Source organism: Schistocerca serialis, chromosome 2 (genome assembly GCF_023864345.2).
Source record: "Schistocerca serialis cubense isolate TAMUIC-IGC-003099 chromosome 2, iqSchSeri2.2, whole genome shotgun sequence".
In the NCBI taxonomy this organism is placed as follows: Eukaryota; Metazoa; Arthropoda; class Insecta; order Orthoptera; family Acrididae; genus Schistocerca; species Schistocerca serialis.
In genome coordinates this window covers 273204778-273221442 of record NC_064639.1, presented here as the reverse complement: position 1 = coordinate 273221442, position 16665 = coordinate 273204778, and the positions used below count along the sequence as shown (strand labels likewise).

At 44.1% G+C, this 16665-nt stretch overlaps 1 protein-coding gene across 6 annotated transcripts in view; it reads right to left on the bottom strand.

The window, feature by feature from the left end:
• Positions 1-16665, bottom strand: part of LOC126457029 (Ig-like and fibronectin type-III domain-containing protein 1) — a 1179953-nt gene that overhangs the window by 438120 nt on the left and 725168 nt on the right. For all 6 annotated transcript variants that reach the window (XM_050093007.1, XM_050093006.1, XM_050093012.1 and 3 more), the window contains one exon: positions 6741-6816. In XM_050093007.1, coding sequence (XP_049948964.1) covers positions 6741-6801 — 61 coding nt within the window. In that variant the 5' untranslated portion in view covers positions 6802-6816. The remainder of the gene's footprint in view (positions 1-6740; positions 6817-16665) is intronic.

Below are 16665 nucleotides of genomic sequence, written 5' to 3'. Positions count from 1 at the left end.
TCCATGAAGGCACAGAGCACCTTGTCTCACAGTGGAACAAATGTATTGACAGTTATAGCGATTACTTTTGAAATAATAAACATTTTACTTACTTTCTTTCATCTGTGTCGTGTGCATTTGGCTGCCCCTTACAATATGAAAGAACAGATTTTTTTGAGAATTGTAGATCGTTTACTGAAGTTTTTTCTGTCATTTCTCTTAACTTGTGGAAAAACTAATTTCGTTGTTTCTTACAAACTGCAGTGAACTCACTCTGAATGCCGTTTCATTCTACACTACTGGCCATTAAAATTGCTACACCACGAAGATGACGTGCTACAGACGCGAAATTTAACCGACAGGAAGAAGATGCTGTGATATGCAAATGATTAGTTTTTCAGAGCATTCACACAAGGTTGGCGCCGGTGGCGACACCTACAACGTGCTGACATGAGGAAAGGTTCCAACCGATTTCTCATACGCAAACAACAGTTGACCGGCGTTGCCTGGTGAAACGTTGTTGTGATGCCTCGTGTAAGGAGAAGAAATGCGTATCGTCACGTTTCCGACTTCGGTAAAGGTCGGTTTGGACCCTATCGCGATTACGGTTTATCGTATCGCGACACTGTTGCTCGCGTTGGTCGAGATCCAATGACTGTTTGCAGAATATGGAATCGGTGGTTTCAGGAGGGTAATACGGAACGCCTTGCTGGATCCCAACGGCCCCGTATCGCTAGCAGTCGAGATGACAGGCATCTTATCCGCATGGCTGGAACGGATCGTGCACCCGCGCCTCCATCCCTGAGTCAACAGATGGGGACGTTTGCAAGACAACAACCATCTGCACGAACAGTACGACGACGTTTGCAGCAGCATGGACTATCAGCTCGGAGACCATGGCTGCGGTTACCCTTGACGCTGCATCACAGACAGGAGTGCCTTCGATGGTGTACTCAACGACGAACCTGGGTGCACGAATGGCAAAACGTCATTTTTCGGATGAATCCAGGTTCTGTTTACTGCATCATGATGGTCGCATCCGTGTTTGGCGACATCGCGGTGAACGCACATTGGAAACGTGTATTCGTCATCGCCATAGTGGCGGATCACCCGGCGTGATGGTATGGGGTGCCATTGGTTACACGTCTCGGTCACGTCTTGTTCGGATTGACGACACTTTGAACAGTGGACGTTACATTTCAGATGTGTTAGGACCCGTGGCTCTACCCTTCATTCGATCCCTACGAAACCCTAAATTTCGGCAGGATAATGCACGACCGCATGTTGCAGGTCCTGTACGGGCCTTTCTGGATACAGAAAATGTTCGACTGCTGCCCTGGCCAGCACATTCTCCAGATCTGTCACCAATTGAAAACGTCTGCTCAATGGTGGCCCAGCAACTGGTTCGTCACAATACGCCAGTCACTACTCTTGATGAACTGCGGTATCGTGTTGAAGCTGCATGGGCAGCTGTAACTGTACACGCCATCCAAGCTGTTTGACTCAATGCCCAGGCGTATGAAGGCCGTTATTACGGCCAGAGGTGGTTGTTCTGGGTAGTGATTTCTCAGGATCTATGCTCCAATTTTGTGTGAAAATGTAATCACATGTTGTTCTAGTGTAATATATTGTCCAGTGAATACCCGTTTGTCATCTGCATTTCTTCTTGGTATAGCAATTTTAATGGCCAGTAGTGTACTATGAAGCATGCTTTCAGTAGCTAGGACTTTAAGACAAATATTGCCTCCTCAAAGGTTATAAACTAAACTAAACTCCGCTCTAACAGGCCCTGAAGGTTCAATGGTACCGATCAGCCCACATCCTCAGCCCAGAGGCGTTACTGAATGCGGTTACGGAGGGGCATGTGGTCAGCACATCGCTCTCCCAGCCATATGTCAGTTTACGAGACCGGAGGCGGTGCTGAGGGAAATAAATATTAATCAGATCGGGTCCAGCTTGATGAATAAAAATGTGAAATGCCTGAGAATTTGAACCAGGTTCCGTTTCGTCGTCTGTTAGTGCATATAAACAATGATTTGTAGTGTTCGTTATTCTGTTCCGTAATTTTCGTTCCTGAAAAGCGTGTACGTCGCTCTGCCTCCGGGAGGCATGTGCCTCGCAGCTCGACAACCCCAGATAGCCGCAGCGCTCGGCATTGCGCCCTAAATTCGCCTCAGGGTTTTTCCACCTCTGGCTCTTTCTCCTCCCGGGCACCACGCGCTGCTGATCCGGGACCTACGCTCGCGAACCGACAGCGTGTCCGCCTCCTATCTTAATGCTCCATCACGGTCCGGCTGGCGCCGCTGATTCCGGAATTTATTCCCGCCACCAATTACTGGCAGGCGTAGGGGCTGGCGCAAGTACGGCCGTTCGGAAATATATCCGAGAGGCGGCCGTCGAGAGGCGCGGGAGCCGCCATTAATATTCTTATGGCGAGATGCGGCCGCGCGATGCAAATGAGCGCGATTTATCTCTGGCCGGCCGTCGGATCCCAGCCCACTACCTGCTGCTCGCCGCGGACGTCGGGGCCGCCTCTCCGATATCGCAGGCCTCCACATTTCACGTGCAGCGTCGACGTACAGGCGTCTCGCGCCGCCCGAGTGCATCGTCGCTGCCGGAATAACCCCACCCTTCTCGTTTGTTTCCGCTGTAGTCTGCCGCCAACACTGAATATTTAGACAGGGAACAGCAGAATAGCTGGAGTGAAATAGGGAAAGACACTCATTGTGAACATCGGTCTCTCCAGCAGTTCTCCGCCTCTTATCGAGATCCAACGCTCGAGCTTTCCATCCCCAATAGTCCATTATCTGCAGGTCCTCCATGGCACCAGATGTTCTTCTGGTGCTCGGTCGGACCTGTCCTATATGAACCCCTGGATTTTCAAAAAATTTTCGTTTAGCTACTTCTGTATCACTCATCCGTGCCCCATGCCCCACCCATCTCAATCTGGTTAGTTTCTCTACTAACTGGCCGATCCTTATGTACACTATTCAGCCCATACTGTACTTCCTTTTCCATCTAATCTTCTCGCGGGTTTGACCGATGGTTCTTCGAAGAACCTTTCTCTCAAAGGCATATAGCATTCCAACGTATTTTCAAATTAATGTTCAATTTTTCGAGGCATATATCAGCACTGGTCTTACAACTGATTTATAAATGTTTAATTTGGTGAGACGAGTTAAGAATGTTCAGGAGAACAGGCTCTACTGGCTGTTGTTAATCCATTACTAATTAATTAATTATTGATTAATTTCCTAAGAGATATCATTTCAGTCGGTGATATTTAAACTGGTATATATTTAAAGTATCGTAAAATATAAATGCCCAAAGTTGTTATGCACGTTCTACTTAGGTGCTTTCGGAGCACCCACTAGACTAATAAAAAATAAAGAAATAAAATCGACATTCCACGAAGAAACCTTCCGAATGAGGCGGAAATCGGTAGATTTTATGTACCTGTGCAGACAAACAAATGGTTACGTTTTCAGAAAAATAGGATGGTTTATTCAAGCGAAAGATCTTCACAACTTGAGCAAGTAAATAACACGTTGGCCCACCTCTGGCCCTTATGCAAGGAGTTTTGTGGCTTAGTGTTGATGGATAGAGTCGTTGTATGTCCTCGTGAGGGTTATCTTGCTAAATTCTGTCCAACTGGTGCGTTACATCGTCAAAATCCCGAGCTGGTTTGAAGGACCTGCTCACAATGCTCCAAATGATCTCAATTGGGAAGAAATCCGGCGACCATGCTGACAAGGCAGAGCATGGGAAGCTCGAAGACAAGCAGTAGAAACTGCCCGAGGCAGGATTCGACTTTCTCGTACAGCCTGCAACAGTTCCAGTTTGTTGTGTTAGAGTGACAGGCATATCCGATATTCAATTCTAAGTTGGCACGTTTCGTTCATTTGCTAAGACTACGAATGTAAGACAGCAGAACTTGTTCCATCGCCGCGCCAGAGACTGCTGGTTAACCCTGACCGGCGTCCAATGTGATACACAGCCAGTTTCGGTGAAACGATTGCACCAATTAATAACTTGGCTTGCGACATTTAGTTCTGAATGGTCTCTCAACTATAATAGTGAATATAGGGTGTGGGAAGCACGAAGACATATAGCAGAAACTCTCCTCGTGTGGGGCAGGCATTATCTTGCTGAAATCCCTCAGGAAGACAACACGTTTATCAATCAATGCCAAGCAGAATACTTGCTTGCATAAGGGCCAAAGATGAACCAACGCCCTATTAACTTGCTCAATTTGTGAAGCTCTTTCACTTGAACAAGTCATCCAGTTTGAATTAAACGGTAATTATTTGTTTGTTCAAAATGGTTCAAATGGCTCTGAGCACAATGGGACTCAACAAATTGTTCAGATGGCTCTGAGCACAGTGGGACTTAACTTCTGAGGTCATCAGTCCCCTAGAACTTAGAACTACTTAAACCTAATTATCCTAAGGACATCACACACATCCGTGCCCGAGGCAGGATTCGAATCTGCGACCGTAGCGGTCGCACCGTTCCAGACTGAAACGCCTAAAACCGCTCGGCCACACAGGCCGGCTATTTGTTTGTCTGTAGATGCAGATCGTATCTGTTTCCACACCATTTGGATATTCCCTTTGAGGCGCGTCGTACTTTATTTTTTTGCCTTGGAGTGTATTTTGTTTCCTGCTGTCTGATATTCAATCCCATATTTCTACTGGCCGCGTCAAGTATGATGAATGTCTCGTCTGTTACCTACCGTGCAGACTCTGCACTGTTATACGGCTCCAAGATGAGTGTTGGAATAATTCATTTGCCCATGCCACCTAGCGGGAACATCCGGGACTAGCCCAAGGACTACGGCCAAGAAGGCTGCGTTAAGTATGCTACTCCACAATAACGCCCATGTGCAGTCTGCAAGACTGACTAAAAACACTCTACAGGATTTAGGTTGGGACGTCATTCCGCCCCCGCCTTACTCACCTAATCTTGCGATCTCAGATTTCGCGTTTTCCGCTGTCTATCGAACAACCTTCGTTCTTCACCTCAAAATCACGTGATTTCTACTACCACGGAATCGAAAAGTTACACCAGCGTTGGCAGACTGTTATAAACAGTGAAGGAGACTGTATTATTGATGACTAAAGTCTCTGTTGTATCTGTTGTGTTGTATAAACTTATGCATAAACGCTAGGCACTAATGCACCAACTCAGTGGTATTTTTCTTAGCATGTTTTCAGTAGGTTGCGTCTAGATTCGGACATTTTCAGTAATTTCACAATCGCTATAACTAGCTGCAAGTGGTTTACAAAATAAAAGCCCTGGAAACGGACCATCATCTGGTGATCAGCCTGTAGTTACTCTAAAATTGCGTAGGGGGATAATGAGTCACTCAGAAAGATTATGGAATCACAGGTTACAGATTCTACCCCTTCAAATTGTTCTGCTAATTGTTAGTAGATATTCAGAGTCTACAGGATGCGTCAGAATTAGGAAATATGAGTCTTTGATTGTCTTTCTTTCTCTGTTGGACAGTCCTGGAGTCTTCAACAGTTTACTGACGTAACTTTCCCGTCCACGGTGAACTTGTGACGAAACGCGTCAGTGAATAGAGAAGATCGTACACAATTCACACTGCTTATTTCACGCCCATGGAGTCTATTTTCGGCAAAACCGAGACAGTGATATAAGAAGAAAGCGTAATAATAGAATCCGTCTACTGTCCGGTAAATACCGTTTATAGCATTCGAAAAATGTGAATATTGATATGAAAGTGCAAAAACATGTAGGAATTACTCCACTGTGATGTTATATGAAGACATATATTTTTTATCAAAAGTCTATGTAAATCTTCTTGTAAATCTGTACATAGAGTGATTTAGCTGCCCCTACCTATGGGTTTTATGTAGCCCATAACATCTTCAAATAGACAGCCATATTGTCTCGTTTGCTATGTGCGAACTGTTAGCCCTAAAAAGAAATTAACAGGACGTTTTTGTAGGTAATTTAATGTAGTTATATTTTGCTCTGGGATACGTTTGCGGCCGGCCGGAGTGGCCGTGAGGTTCTAGGCGCTACAGTCTGGAGCCGAGCGACCGCTACGGTCGCAGGTTCGAATCCTGCCTCGGGCATGGATGTGTGTCATGTCTTTAGTTAGGTTTAATTAGTTCTAAGTTCTAGGCGCCCGATGAACTCAGAAGTTAAGTCGCATAGTGCTCAGAGCCATTTGAACCATATGTTTGCGCTGGAGGCCAAGGTTTTCGAGTTCTTCAAGAAAAACGTGTCTTAAGGTCACTTTTGTACGTTTTTCTTGGAAACTACGGCCTCTGTCGAAAACACATCCCAACACAAAAATTTAACTGCATTAAATATCCTATAAAAAGGTCTTGCTCATTTTTTCTGTAAGACTAAGTGTTTCCGTGTAGAGTATAGAGAATACGAAAATCTTGCACATGGTATTTGAAGGTGTTGTAGGTTGTATAAAACCCAGTAGTAGGGGCAGTTGAATCGCTTTGTATATATCACCAAAATTTCACTAGGTGCTGGTACCGCTTCTGGGACGTTGAAATTACAATGAAGTTCCTTACATAACAATTGAAGCCCTTATAGTGAGGGTGTAACTTCGAAATGTACATTAGAGCAAAAAAAAAAAAAAAAAAAACACTGTTAAAAAGACAGTAAACGGAGTTTATTTTGAAATTTGCATTTTTCACATTGCATCCAATGAAAGACCGATTTCAATTGCCGTCATCTTACGTTAGTGAAAGCACGAGAGTGGTACTTACCAAGAACCAGAGGCATGGTTGCCAGGAACGCTAGCAGCGGCAGACGCTTCGACTGCCCCATGGCGCGAGTTAGATTCTGCAACACAAAGGATGCTCAGCTTTAAAAACACAGGCCTGGTTCGTCAAGATAGCTACGAAACGTGCTTGGATTAGAATGGCTACAGTTCAGTATTAAAGGTTTTCTTCTGCTCCTTGTCTCCGTACCTTTTATACCAGTGAGGTAAATCACCATAAACGTGAAAGAAACCATTCCATATTTTCAGAGCAGTAAAAACACCACAGCCACGATTCTACAAACATGGAACAAGATATGAAAACAATCAGAATAAAGATTCATGATAAATACCTTACACAAATGCGGGAAAAATACCACATCCAAAAAACCATTGCTGAGAACAAACATGTGACAAACGAGTAAATACACAACAGTACAGCTGCTAGACTCTCTACTGAAACAAAAAAATAAAGATAAGATAAATATGATTCCTTCTGTATATGCAGCCATATTAAAACAAATACGTATACTCTTTCTTTCTCCCCCCTCTCTCCTCCCCATCCCTTTCTCTCTCTCTCTCTCTGTCTCTCTCTCTCTCATACCATTGCATACTGCACACACACACACTCACACACACACACACACACACACACACACACACACACACACACACACACACACACAAACAAACAAACAGATCACAGGTCTCAAAAACACATTCAATAGTTGGCAATAACATTCGATAATTGGCAATAGAATCCGACAGTTGGCAATACCATCCAAAACAAAACATAAAAACGAGTGTTAAGTTTCTAGTGCTGTGAAGTCTGAAAATGAAATTTCTAATGGCAGTTATGAAAAGAACAGCGGTAACGAAGGAACAAAAACACTACATGTGAACGTCCAAACATCAACGAAATTTGTTAGTGTGCAAGTAGAACCTTAAACTGGTACCACATCCCTATATATAACGTCCTAAATGTAAAAGAAAATGTATAAACAAAAATATGTACATGTTCCCGGCCACTGAAGATGTCTTTCAAAGAATAAAAGCGAAACTGGTATCATACAAGAATTGTGTTTCATTCAGTTAGGACTAGAGATCCCAAAGTAAAAATACCGTGACACCATATATTCTTTTCACGAATCGCATCAGAGCGAGAACCATCGCTAGACGTAGGACACAGTTGGAGAAGACCCTTAAACTGTTACTAAAAATCAGGCAAAGGGGGCCATACACCACCAATCGATAGCAGTGTCACCTGATGTCGGTGCCATCATTGGACTTCAATATGATGAGGCACAGGCTATACTGCGCTCTCCCCTCTTTTATTCCTTCTCAACTGTTCTGACGACGCCTACTGCACTCCATCCTCACCCTAGCAGTAACGAAAATCGTTCTAAATACCAGTTATGGTGTCGAACCCAGGCTCACTGTAAGAAAAACCCGAAACGCTGACCCTCCCATATACGGAGGCGGCCGACTGTGGCTCACTAAATCGTTTTAGATTGATGAGACTTGTGTTCACGAAATTTCGGTATTTGTTTGACACACTGTAGCCCCACTTATCTCAAACCCTTAGGGTAAAAATTATAGTAAAAATTATAGTACCTAGAGGAACCTAAACTATTTTGAAATAAGGACTGAACGCCGAGAATGAATATGTCAGCCTGAACTAATCCTTACGCAGCCGTAACTGCTAGTGCTGGTATTGCTGCTGCTGCAACAGGTACTAAACAATAACAGAATTCCGGTGCAAGCACTTTATTACCAAGGCCTGTTTCTCACTTGTTACATTAAAATATTTAAAAAATCCATATTCTGAGAAGTGCTAGTATGAAGCAAAACAAGAAAAAAAAACGTTAAGTAAACATGGGCTCTAAAATGCATACTTTAAGAACTATGAGCACTTGTTCATCTTCGCTACTGCACGCTCTTTGCTATTTTAGCACGCAGTAAACAAATGAATAACAGGCTTCCATTATTCTGGTAAGTGAAAAGATAAAATTGCAACATAAAAGCGTCTCAAAAACTTATCCTAACACAAACTGGTTCCATTAGAACTTACATACGTGCTACACTTACCCAGACCTGTGAAGATGGTTAACAATAGCAACACTAACAGAAGTTACTGCAAGCGTTATCAATTGACAATAACAGAGGAATGTGTCTACTGTCTCACATATCGTCGTGTTCTATAGAAACTTCCCTTTTCCCTCTTCCTCACAAACTGTTAACCTTGCCAGGATGGGGCGGCTTGCTTGCCTCAATGATACAGATAGACGTACTGTTGGTGCAACCACTAAGAGGAGTATTACTGGAAATCTTGACGTGCAGCTCCACAACGTTTTTCACTCTGGATATTAAACAGCATGTGAAGAAAACCAAGGAGAAATTTAGAAAGTGAATTAAAATTCTAGTAGAAAATTTTTTAAAAAGTTTGAAAACTGCCGACGGCACTGTAATTCTGTCACAGGTGGCAATGGACTTCCAAGAGCAGATGCGCTGAATAGAGGGTCTCTTGAAAAGAGCTTGTAAGATAAATATCAACAAAAATGAAACAGACGTAAAGGAATGTAGTCGAATCAAAACAGAAACTGAAGTAATTATGTCGGTACATGAAGCTCTAAATGTAGTAAACGTTTTTGCTAAGTATTTTAGCAACGGCAAAGTAACTGATGATGGCCAAATTGGAGAGGATATAAAATGCAATAATAGTAACAGCAGAGTTTCTGAAAAGAAGAATTTATTAGCAGCGAATACAAACATCAGATTTAGGAGGTCTTTTATGAAGAAATTTGCCTGCAGTGTACCTTTTTATGAAGTCGTGGGCTATAGAGAGTCCATACAAGAAAAGAAAAAGCTACTGAAATATGTTGCTACAGAAGAATGATACAGATCTGAAGACCGAAGAACTAGTGAAGAGATACTGAATTAAATATGAGAAGAGAAATCTACAGTGCAGGTTAAGTAAAATATAGTACCAGTTTATAGAGTACAGGTGCTGTCGTCCGAAGAACGAGGTAACATGACGAAGTTGGTTGCTTACTACGGAGCGACAAGTACGCACAGTCTCTGCCAGACGCGGCGACGAACGAGACACATCGACGCAGACACTTTCTCGTGAGTTTCCATAAGCCGTCGCTGCTGAAGACTTAGCGTCAGAGTGGGCTGCTCCTCAGCCCCCTATGCAATCATCGCTCACTACCGGGAGTTGTATTAGATAGAGCTATGTAATAAAGTTTATATTTAATTGTACATGAGAAGCCGGTTGCGGTGGGCGAGCGGTTCTAGGCACTTCAGTCCGTAACCGCGCGAATGCTATGGTCGCAGGTTCGAATTCTGCCTCGGGCATGGATGTGTGTGATGTCCTTAGGTTAGTTAGGTTTAAGTAGTTCTAAGTTCTAGGGGCCTGATGACCTCAGATGTTAAGTCCCATAGTGCTCAGAGCCATTTTTTGTACATGAGAGAAGAGATCATTATTCTGTAATCAAGTGATACGTTATTGTTCAGTGTCATTAACTAGTACACATAGACAGTCAAGAGGACATAGAATCCTTCGAAGTTAGGCATGTCATCTTGTTCATGTTGTTATGAAGTGATATAATATTTTCGATGAGTTGTAGCTTCCTCTCGGCCTCCTCCAGAAGTAAATCTGAGAAACCACCTCAGTGTCGACGAGAGTTTGTTCGTTCGCCACAACAGTACATCATGAGGCATCAATTTGCTAATCATGGGTAATGTGTGTGGGGTAAAAAATTGTGGCGGAAGGTCGAGGCTTGACTACAATAACCGAGTTGAAACTGATGTAGGCTGTACTTTTCATGAAGAGTTGACGAGGCTTGAACAGGACGCACTAGTGTGGTGAGCAGCATCAAACCAGTCTTTGTACTGAAGACTATAATTATTCCAGATCCTAAAGTTGTTTACATTCGCGTTGTTTGAGACTGAGAGCGCTGTGGAACGAAACGGAAGTGTCGGTAGGCCATGGCGAAACGGATCAATTCTTCCTAGCGCATCTCCGTTCGTGGACAAGTGTTTAAAATGTGTCTGGAGCGGAGCGCTTTGGTAAACAGAGTCCAAAGCCACCATTGGCGTTAAAAGCACAAGACGAGGGCCGCCGCTTGCGTTGTCCTCTCCTCCAGGTGGTCGCCACCGCCCCTTCCGCTGTCCCCCCATTCCCCTTCCCCCCTTATCCACCCCCGCAGCCATCAGCTCCTTCGTCGTCCTTGCCAGCCGGGCGTTGTTTTATTCACGAGGCGCGAGATTGCATTCCCGGCCGCGCTGACTGCTCTTTACGAGACCACGACGTCGCCTCATTCATCAGTTCTGCTGCCTGTGTCTCCCTGGCAACAGCATACGGCCGCCTGTCTCCCCGTCGAGGCTCTTCATGCAACACTGTGGCTGGGAAACGCCCAGCACGGTGCAGCTTCCTTCAATATGAAAACTGTCCAATATACAGAGTGATTCTAGTTAACGTTTCAAATCCGACGTAGATGACCCTGCGACAAGTAATTTTTTCTAAGACACATGAGGCCGCAAATTTCGGAAATAGCACGAAAGCGAATGACGAATGTTGGACACGTGACATCATCAGATGACGCATCTCAATGCACGTACAGCGGTTGGTTTTGTCAATCCTACTTTCTCTCGTAGGAGCAGTGCTATACATCTCTCCACTAGGCTAATCGGTTTCCGTAAATGTATTACCACTACCGTGAGCGCTAACGATCACATCGGATACTGCAAGAACGAAAACAAAGTAGCCCAGCGGAGCTCTACCGGCGAGGATGGAATCGACGACAAGCCCAAGATCTGCACGTGCGGCAAGGTATATCATATGGTGACGTTACATGTTCAACATTTGTCAACATTTGTCATCCACTTTCAAGGTATTTCCTGAGATTTGCAGCCCCATGTGTCTTACATTAAATTACTTGTCTCAACGCCATATATGTCGGTTTGGGGTTTTTAAACGTTAATAAGTCAGCCTGCATAGTGCAGCCCACTGTTCTCCCTCCAAGGCAAAACAGACGGCAATTTGAAACTTCCTGGCAGATTAAAACTGTGTGCTGGACCGAGACTCGAACTCTGGACCTTTGCCTTTCGCGGGAAAGTGCTCTACCACCTGACAGCACTTCCCCGCAAAAGTCAAAGGTCCAGAGTTCGAGTCTCGGTCCAGCACACAGTTTTAATCTGCAAAGAAGTTTCATATCGACGTACACTCCGCTGCAGAGTGAAAATTTCATTCTGTAAACATCCCCCCAGGCTGTGGCTAAGCCATGTCTCCGCAATATCCTTTCTTCCAGAAGTGCTAGTCTTGGAGGTTCGCAGGAGAACTTCTGTGAGGTTTGGAAGGTAGGAGACGAGGTACTGGCGGAAGTAAGGCTGTGAGGACGGGTGGTGGGTCGTGATTGGGTAGCTCAGGTGGTAGAGCACTTACCCGCGAAAGAGAAAGATCCCGAGTTCGAGTCTCGGTCCGGCACTGTCAGGAAGTTTCACATCAGCGCACACTCCGCTACAGACTGAAAATTTCATCCCAGACAGCAGTGTGTGGTGCGAGCAAAGGAGAAGGAAATACGGTTTTCGGGCTTGCCCCAAGATAACATTGTGTAACTCGCAGTGTGTTTCTTCGGAGCAACTGTTCGATATCATTAGGTGCTTACAGTAGTTGCTTTCGCATGACGCGATTCGTGATATTTACGTGGTGGCGTTCAAATGTGCCACGAGCAGGACACGGTGAGCGCAAGTGGCGTAGGTGACTTCCCGTTTCCTTGAAGGGATCTAAGAGCGCTATTTTCGAAGAGCTGCGAGAGGTTTCACGTGCATCCGTGTTTGCTTCTCGTGACTCCGGTAAATGTGAACGCCACGAGAGGGTATCAACAGTTGCATCTTGTAACAGCAACTGCGACAACCATCTGAAGTTGAACAGTTGCTTCGTCCAAATACTGTGGGCCTTAAAACAATGTTATCCGTTGGCAATCGCGAGAAATGTATGTGTGACAGAGAGAGAGAGATAGAGAGAGAGAGAGTATTCTTGGTATTCTACGAGAATCCTTCGATAAGTATTGTCCCACATTTTTGTAAAAAACTATTAGTATACGTAGGCAAACGTCCTTGTGTGCAGTGTAGAGCGATGCTGCAGTTGATAGCAGTAAGGTTGGGCGAGGGTAAAGAAAGTTACAGCCTCAGGAAATGCAGAAAAAGAGCTCCATGAGCAACCACGCTCGGGACGTCCTGTCACAGCCACTGCTCCAGGAATGCTGAATCGTGCGGAAGCCATTAACGGTGTCGACAGGCGCATCACAACTCGACAATTGGCTCTACAGTTGTCGATCAGTATTGGAAGTGCGTTTGCAATGATCGATATTCAAAGAGGTGCTCACGATGGGTTGCACGAATGCTCACAGCGGACCAAAAGATCCAAAGGAAGGCTATTTCATTTGAATTGGAGCGTTTTGAGACCGACGGAGAGGCCTTTCTGTCACGGATCGTTACCGGGGACGAAAGCTGGGTGCACCACTTTGCGCTTGAAACAAAAAGACAGTCCATGGAGTGGTATCGTCCTCATTCACCACAAAAGAACAAACTCAAGACAGTCCTCCCTGCCGGAAAAGTCATGCTGACAGTCTTCTGGGATTGTGATGGCGTCATTCCCGTGGATGTGATGCCAAGAGGGTCAAGCATCAATTCATAAGCATACTTGAAGACTGAATAAAGTGTTCGATCGGACAAGAATCCAGTAGAAATCTTGCTCCAAAACGATAATGTACGACTACACACAAGTCTGAGAACCCGGGAACACATAGCCAACTGGGGCTGGACACCATTGCCTCATTCACCCTAAAGTTCAGACCTGGGACCCGCGGACTTCCATCTCTCTGGGCCGCTTAGTGATTCTCCCCGTAGAAAACACACTTTGAAGATGACGAAAGTGTCATTCATGCAGTGAAAACATGGCCACACCTATGGGACAAGAGCTTTTACCAGCAGGGAATACATGCTCCTATTCAAATGTTCAAATGTGTGTGAAATCTTGTGGGATTTAACTGCTAAGGTCATCGGTCCTTAAGCTTACACACTACTTAACCTAAATTATCGTAAGAACAAACACGCACACCCATGCCCCAGGGGGGACTCGAACCTCCGCCGGGACCAGCCGCGCAGTCCATGACTGCAGCGCCCTAGACCGCTCGCCTAATCCCGCGCGGCAATACTTGCTCTTCCACAACGTTGGTGTACAGCCATAGAACGTGATGGAGACTACGTAGAAAAACAGGACATGGACAACACATGTTGATGTATATTTTCACTAAATTCTGACTCTTAACAGTAAATATGTTCTGAGAAGAAAAATGTGGGCCATTACTTATTGAACGATCCTGGTATCTTGGGGTGCTTCTGAAGCAAAGTCTCCGCTCGAAACAGTCTGATTCAGATTTTTGTCAGAGCCATCGAGCTAGACTGGACCGGGTGCTGACAATGAGACATAGACGGTGAAAATTTTAAACCTGAGGGCACTGAGATTCATCGGCTGTCAATGCTACTACCGCTTTCGCTTTTATACGTCTGGTAATCGTGCACACATAAGCTAAAGGCGTAGGCAATCTTGGTACGGAAGTGTCTCTCAAATACGTCTTTTTCGTTGGTGAATTCCCGCTTCCGCAGTAATATGGGAGTTATTATGTCTTTTCTGGCTGTAATTATTTCGACAGCAGACGAGTTTCGCTTTAATTTAAACCATCTCCAGCGGTCATTGTAACAATTTTGGTTTTGCTTACAAGTCTGTTTAATGAGATCGTTAACAGTTGACATATTTAAAATTACTTTTATTACTTACGGTTTTAGACTCCTGAATTATTTTTATGTATTCTTTTGACCACAGTTGTTCGACGTTTAGCAAACTGCACTGTTGTGACGCACCATATTTTCTCGTATTTTATATTGTTCACTTTCTGTGACGTCACACACACACATGCACACGCACACACACACACACACACACACACACACACACACACACACACACACACACACACATACACAACGAAATAGCAGACTCTGCCAAAGCCAGACAAAAGGCAATCGCACTCCACGCGATCAAAATAAAAAATGACACGAGGTGAGCATGAATAAATAATAATATGAAAAACGAGAAAATATTTTGTGTCACTGTAGTGCAGTGTGCTAAAAATCGAATCGTTTTGTTGAGAATAACGCATGAAAACAATGTGGAAGTCTAAAACCGTGCGAAATAAAGCATGAAAACTGTTTATGATCACGTTAATCCGATTTGTAAGCAAAACCACATAATGTTGACCACTGAAGATGCTTTAAATAAAAGTGGCAAGTGTCTGGTTGAAATCAGACGGAATCCTTATTACCTGTATGCCTCAAAGTTCAATGGATTGGCTTTATTTCTCTCTAGAGATAGCGAATTCGATAACTGGAGACCATCTCTATGAGAGGGTGCAAGGTCCGCCACGAGATATCGTAGGAGGAACCAGTGACGTTGCCCGGATAATACAACTCGCTATTCAGCAGATCATCAGCGGTTTGGACCGTGCGCTGCTATACGTGGTAATGATTCTGGAAACAATGATTATTTCCTCGTACTATTTATTCAAAGCCTTATTGGACACTGGCACGACTACAGTCTACTTTGGTGACATGCCGTTTCCCTCGTCAAAGCACGATGTGGTTTGCTAGCTATCAGCGTGAGTAATGCCGTGCAAACAGTAGCAAAATAAATGACTTTTGTCACACCGACACCAGATGTTAATGGAAATTAAATATCTGGGCAAAGCGACTATGAGAAATTGAAGCAATACGGGAAATTTAAACAGACATTTACTTAATTGTCAAAGCAATATAATTTTTCGAGTAGATTTATTAAATATTGCGCTTCGTTAAATATTGTGGACTTACCTATTGACTTTATGTTACATCTGGCAACAAACAGAAATCTAAATTTTTTTCATGCCCACTCCATAATGATATAAGAATTTAGACTGCAACAGTTGGTGCTGTTGTATATGCATCCTGCTTCTGTGCTCTTGGACAAATCACACTTTTATTTAGCTGTGTTCCTACACTCAGTTCACGGAAACACAGCCGAAACAGAGTCATTGCGACAATGGTATTGGATTTTGATGTGTGTGCGTTACTCCTCTATGCACCTGTTAGAACAAACCATATTTTGTATTTAATTATCGTCGCTGCATTCAACTCATTAACGAGTAATAACTTTCAACATGTATCATTGTATTCATGATTGATTCTTCGTGACTGATTATTATACCAAAAATACTGATGCCATCAGATACTGCCTCGTGCATATGTAGCAGGGCACATAAAATAATATCCGACTGAAAGAAACCTTTAAAAGGAAGTTAGACGCACCACAACTAAGTTTTAGTAATTTATTATTCGCTACACAGCATTGCTATAGAACTGTTAGTAGAGGAGATAATACAATTCGCTATACTCATCACAATGAGACTTCTGCAGACTTGTGACCTCGGCTGCTATTGTGAGTGCCTGTTAGTGTTACAAGTCGTAGTATAGATTTATATACAGGCTGCTTTCTGCAGAGTGATAGTTACTGAACTATATGAAATAAAATCGTTATAACTTCTAACCGGTTTGCGTTAGGACGTTCAAACTGCATGGTTGGCCGCGGGGCATGAAGGTAATTAGTATGCCTCTGCTGGTTTGGGTTATCAACGAAGCCCACTTTCATCTGGATGGAATCATCAATAAGTAAAATTGGCGCATTTGGGGGACTGAGGATGCACATTTCCCGATCCAGAAGTTTTTTCACTCTCAACGGGTGACTGTGTGATGTGCAATGTCCAGTCACAGAAAAATCGGTGCGATATTCCTTGATGGCAGTGACTACCGAACGGTTCGTGATGTTTTGGAAGATG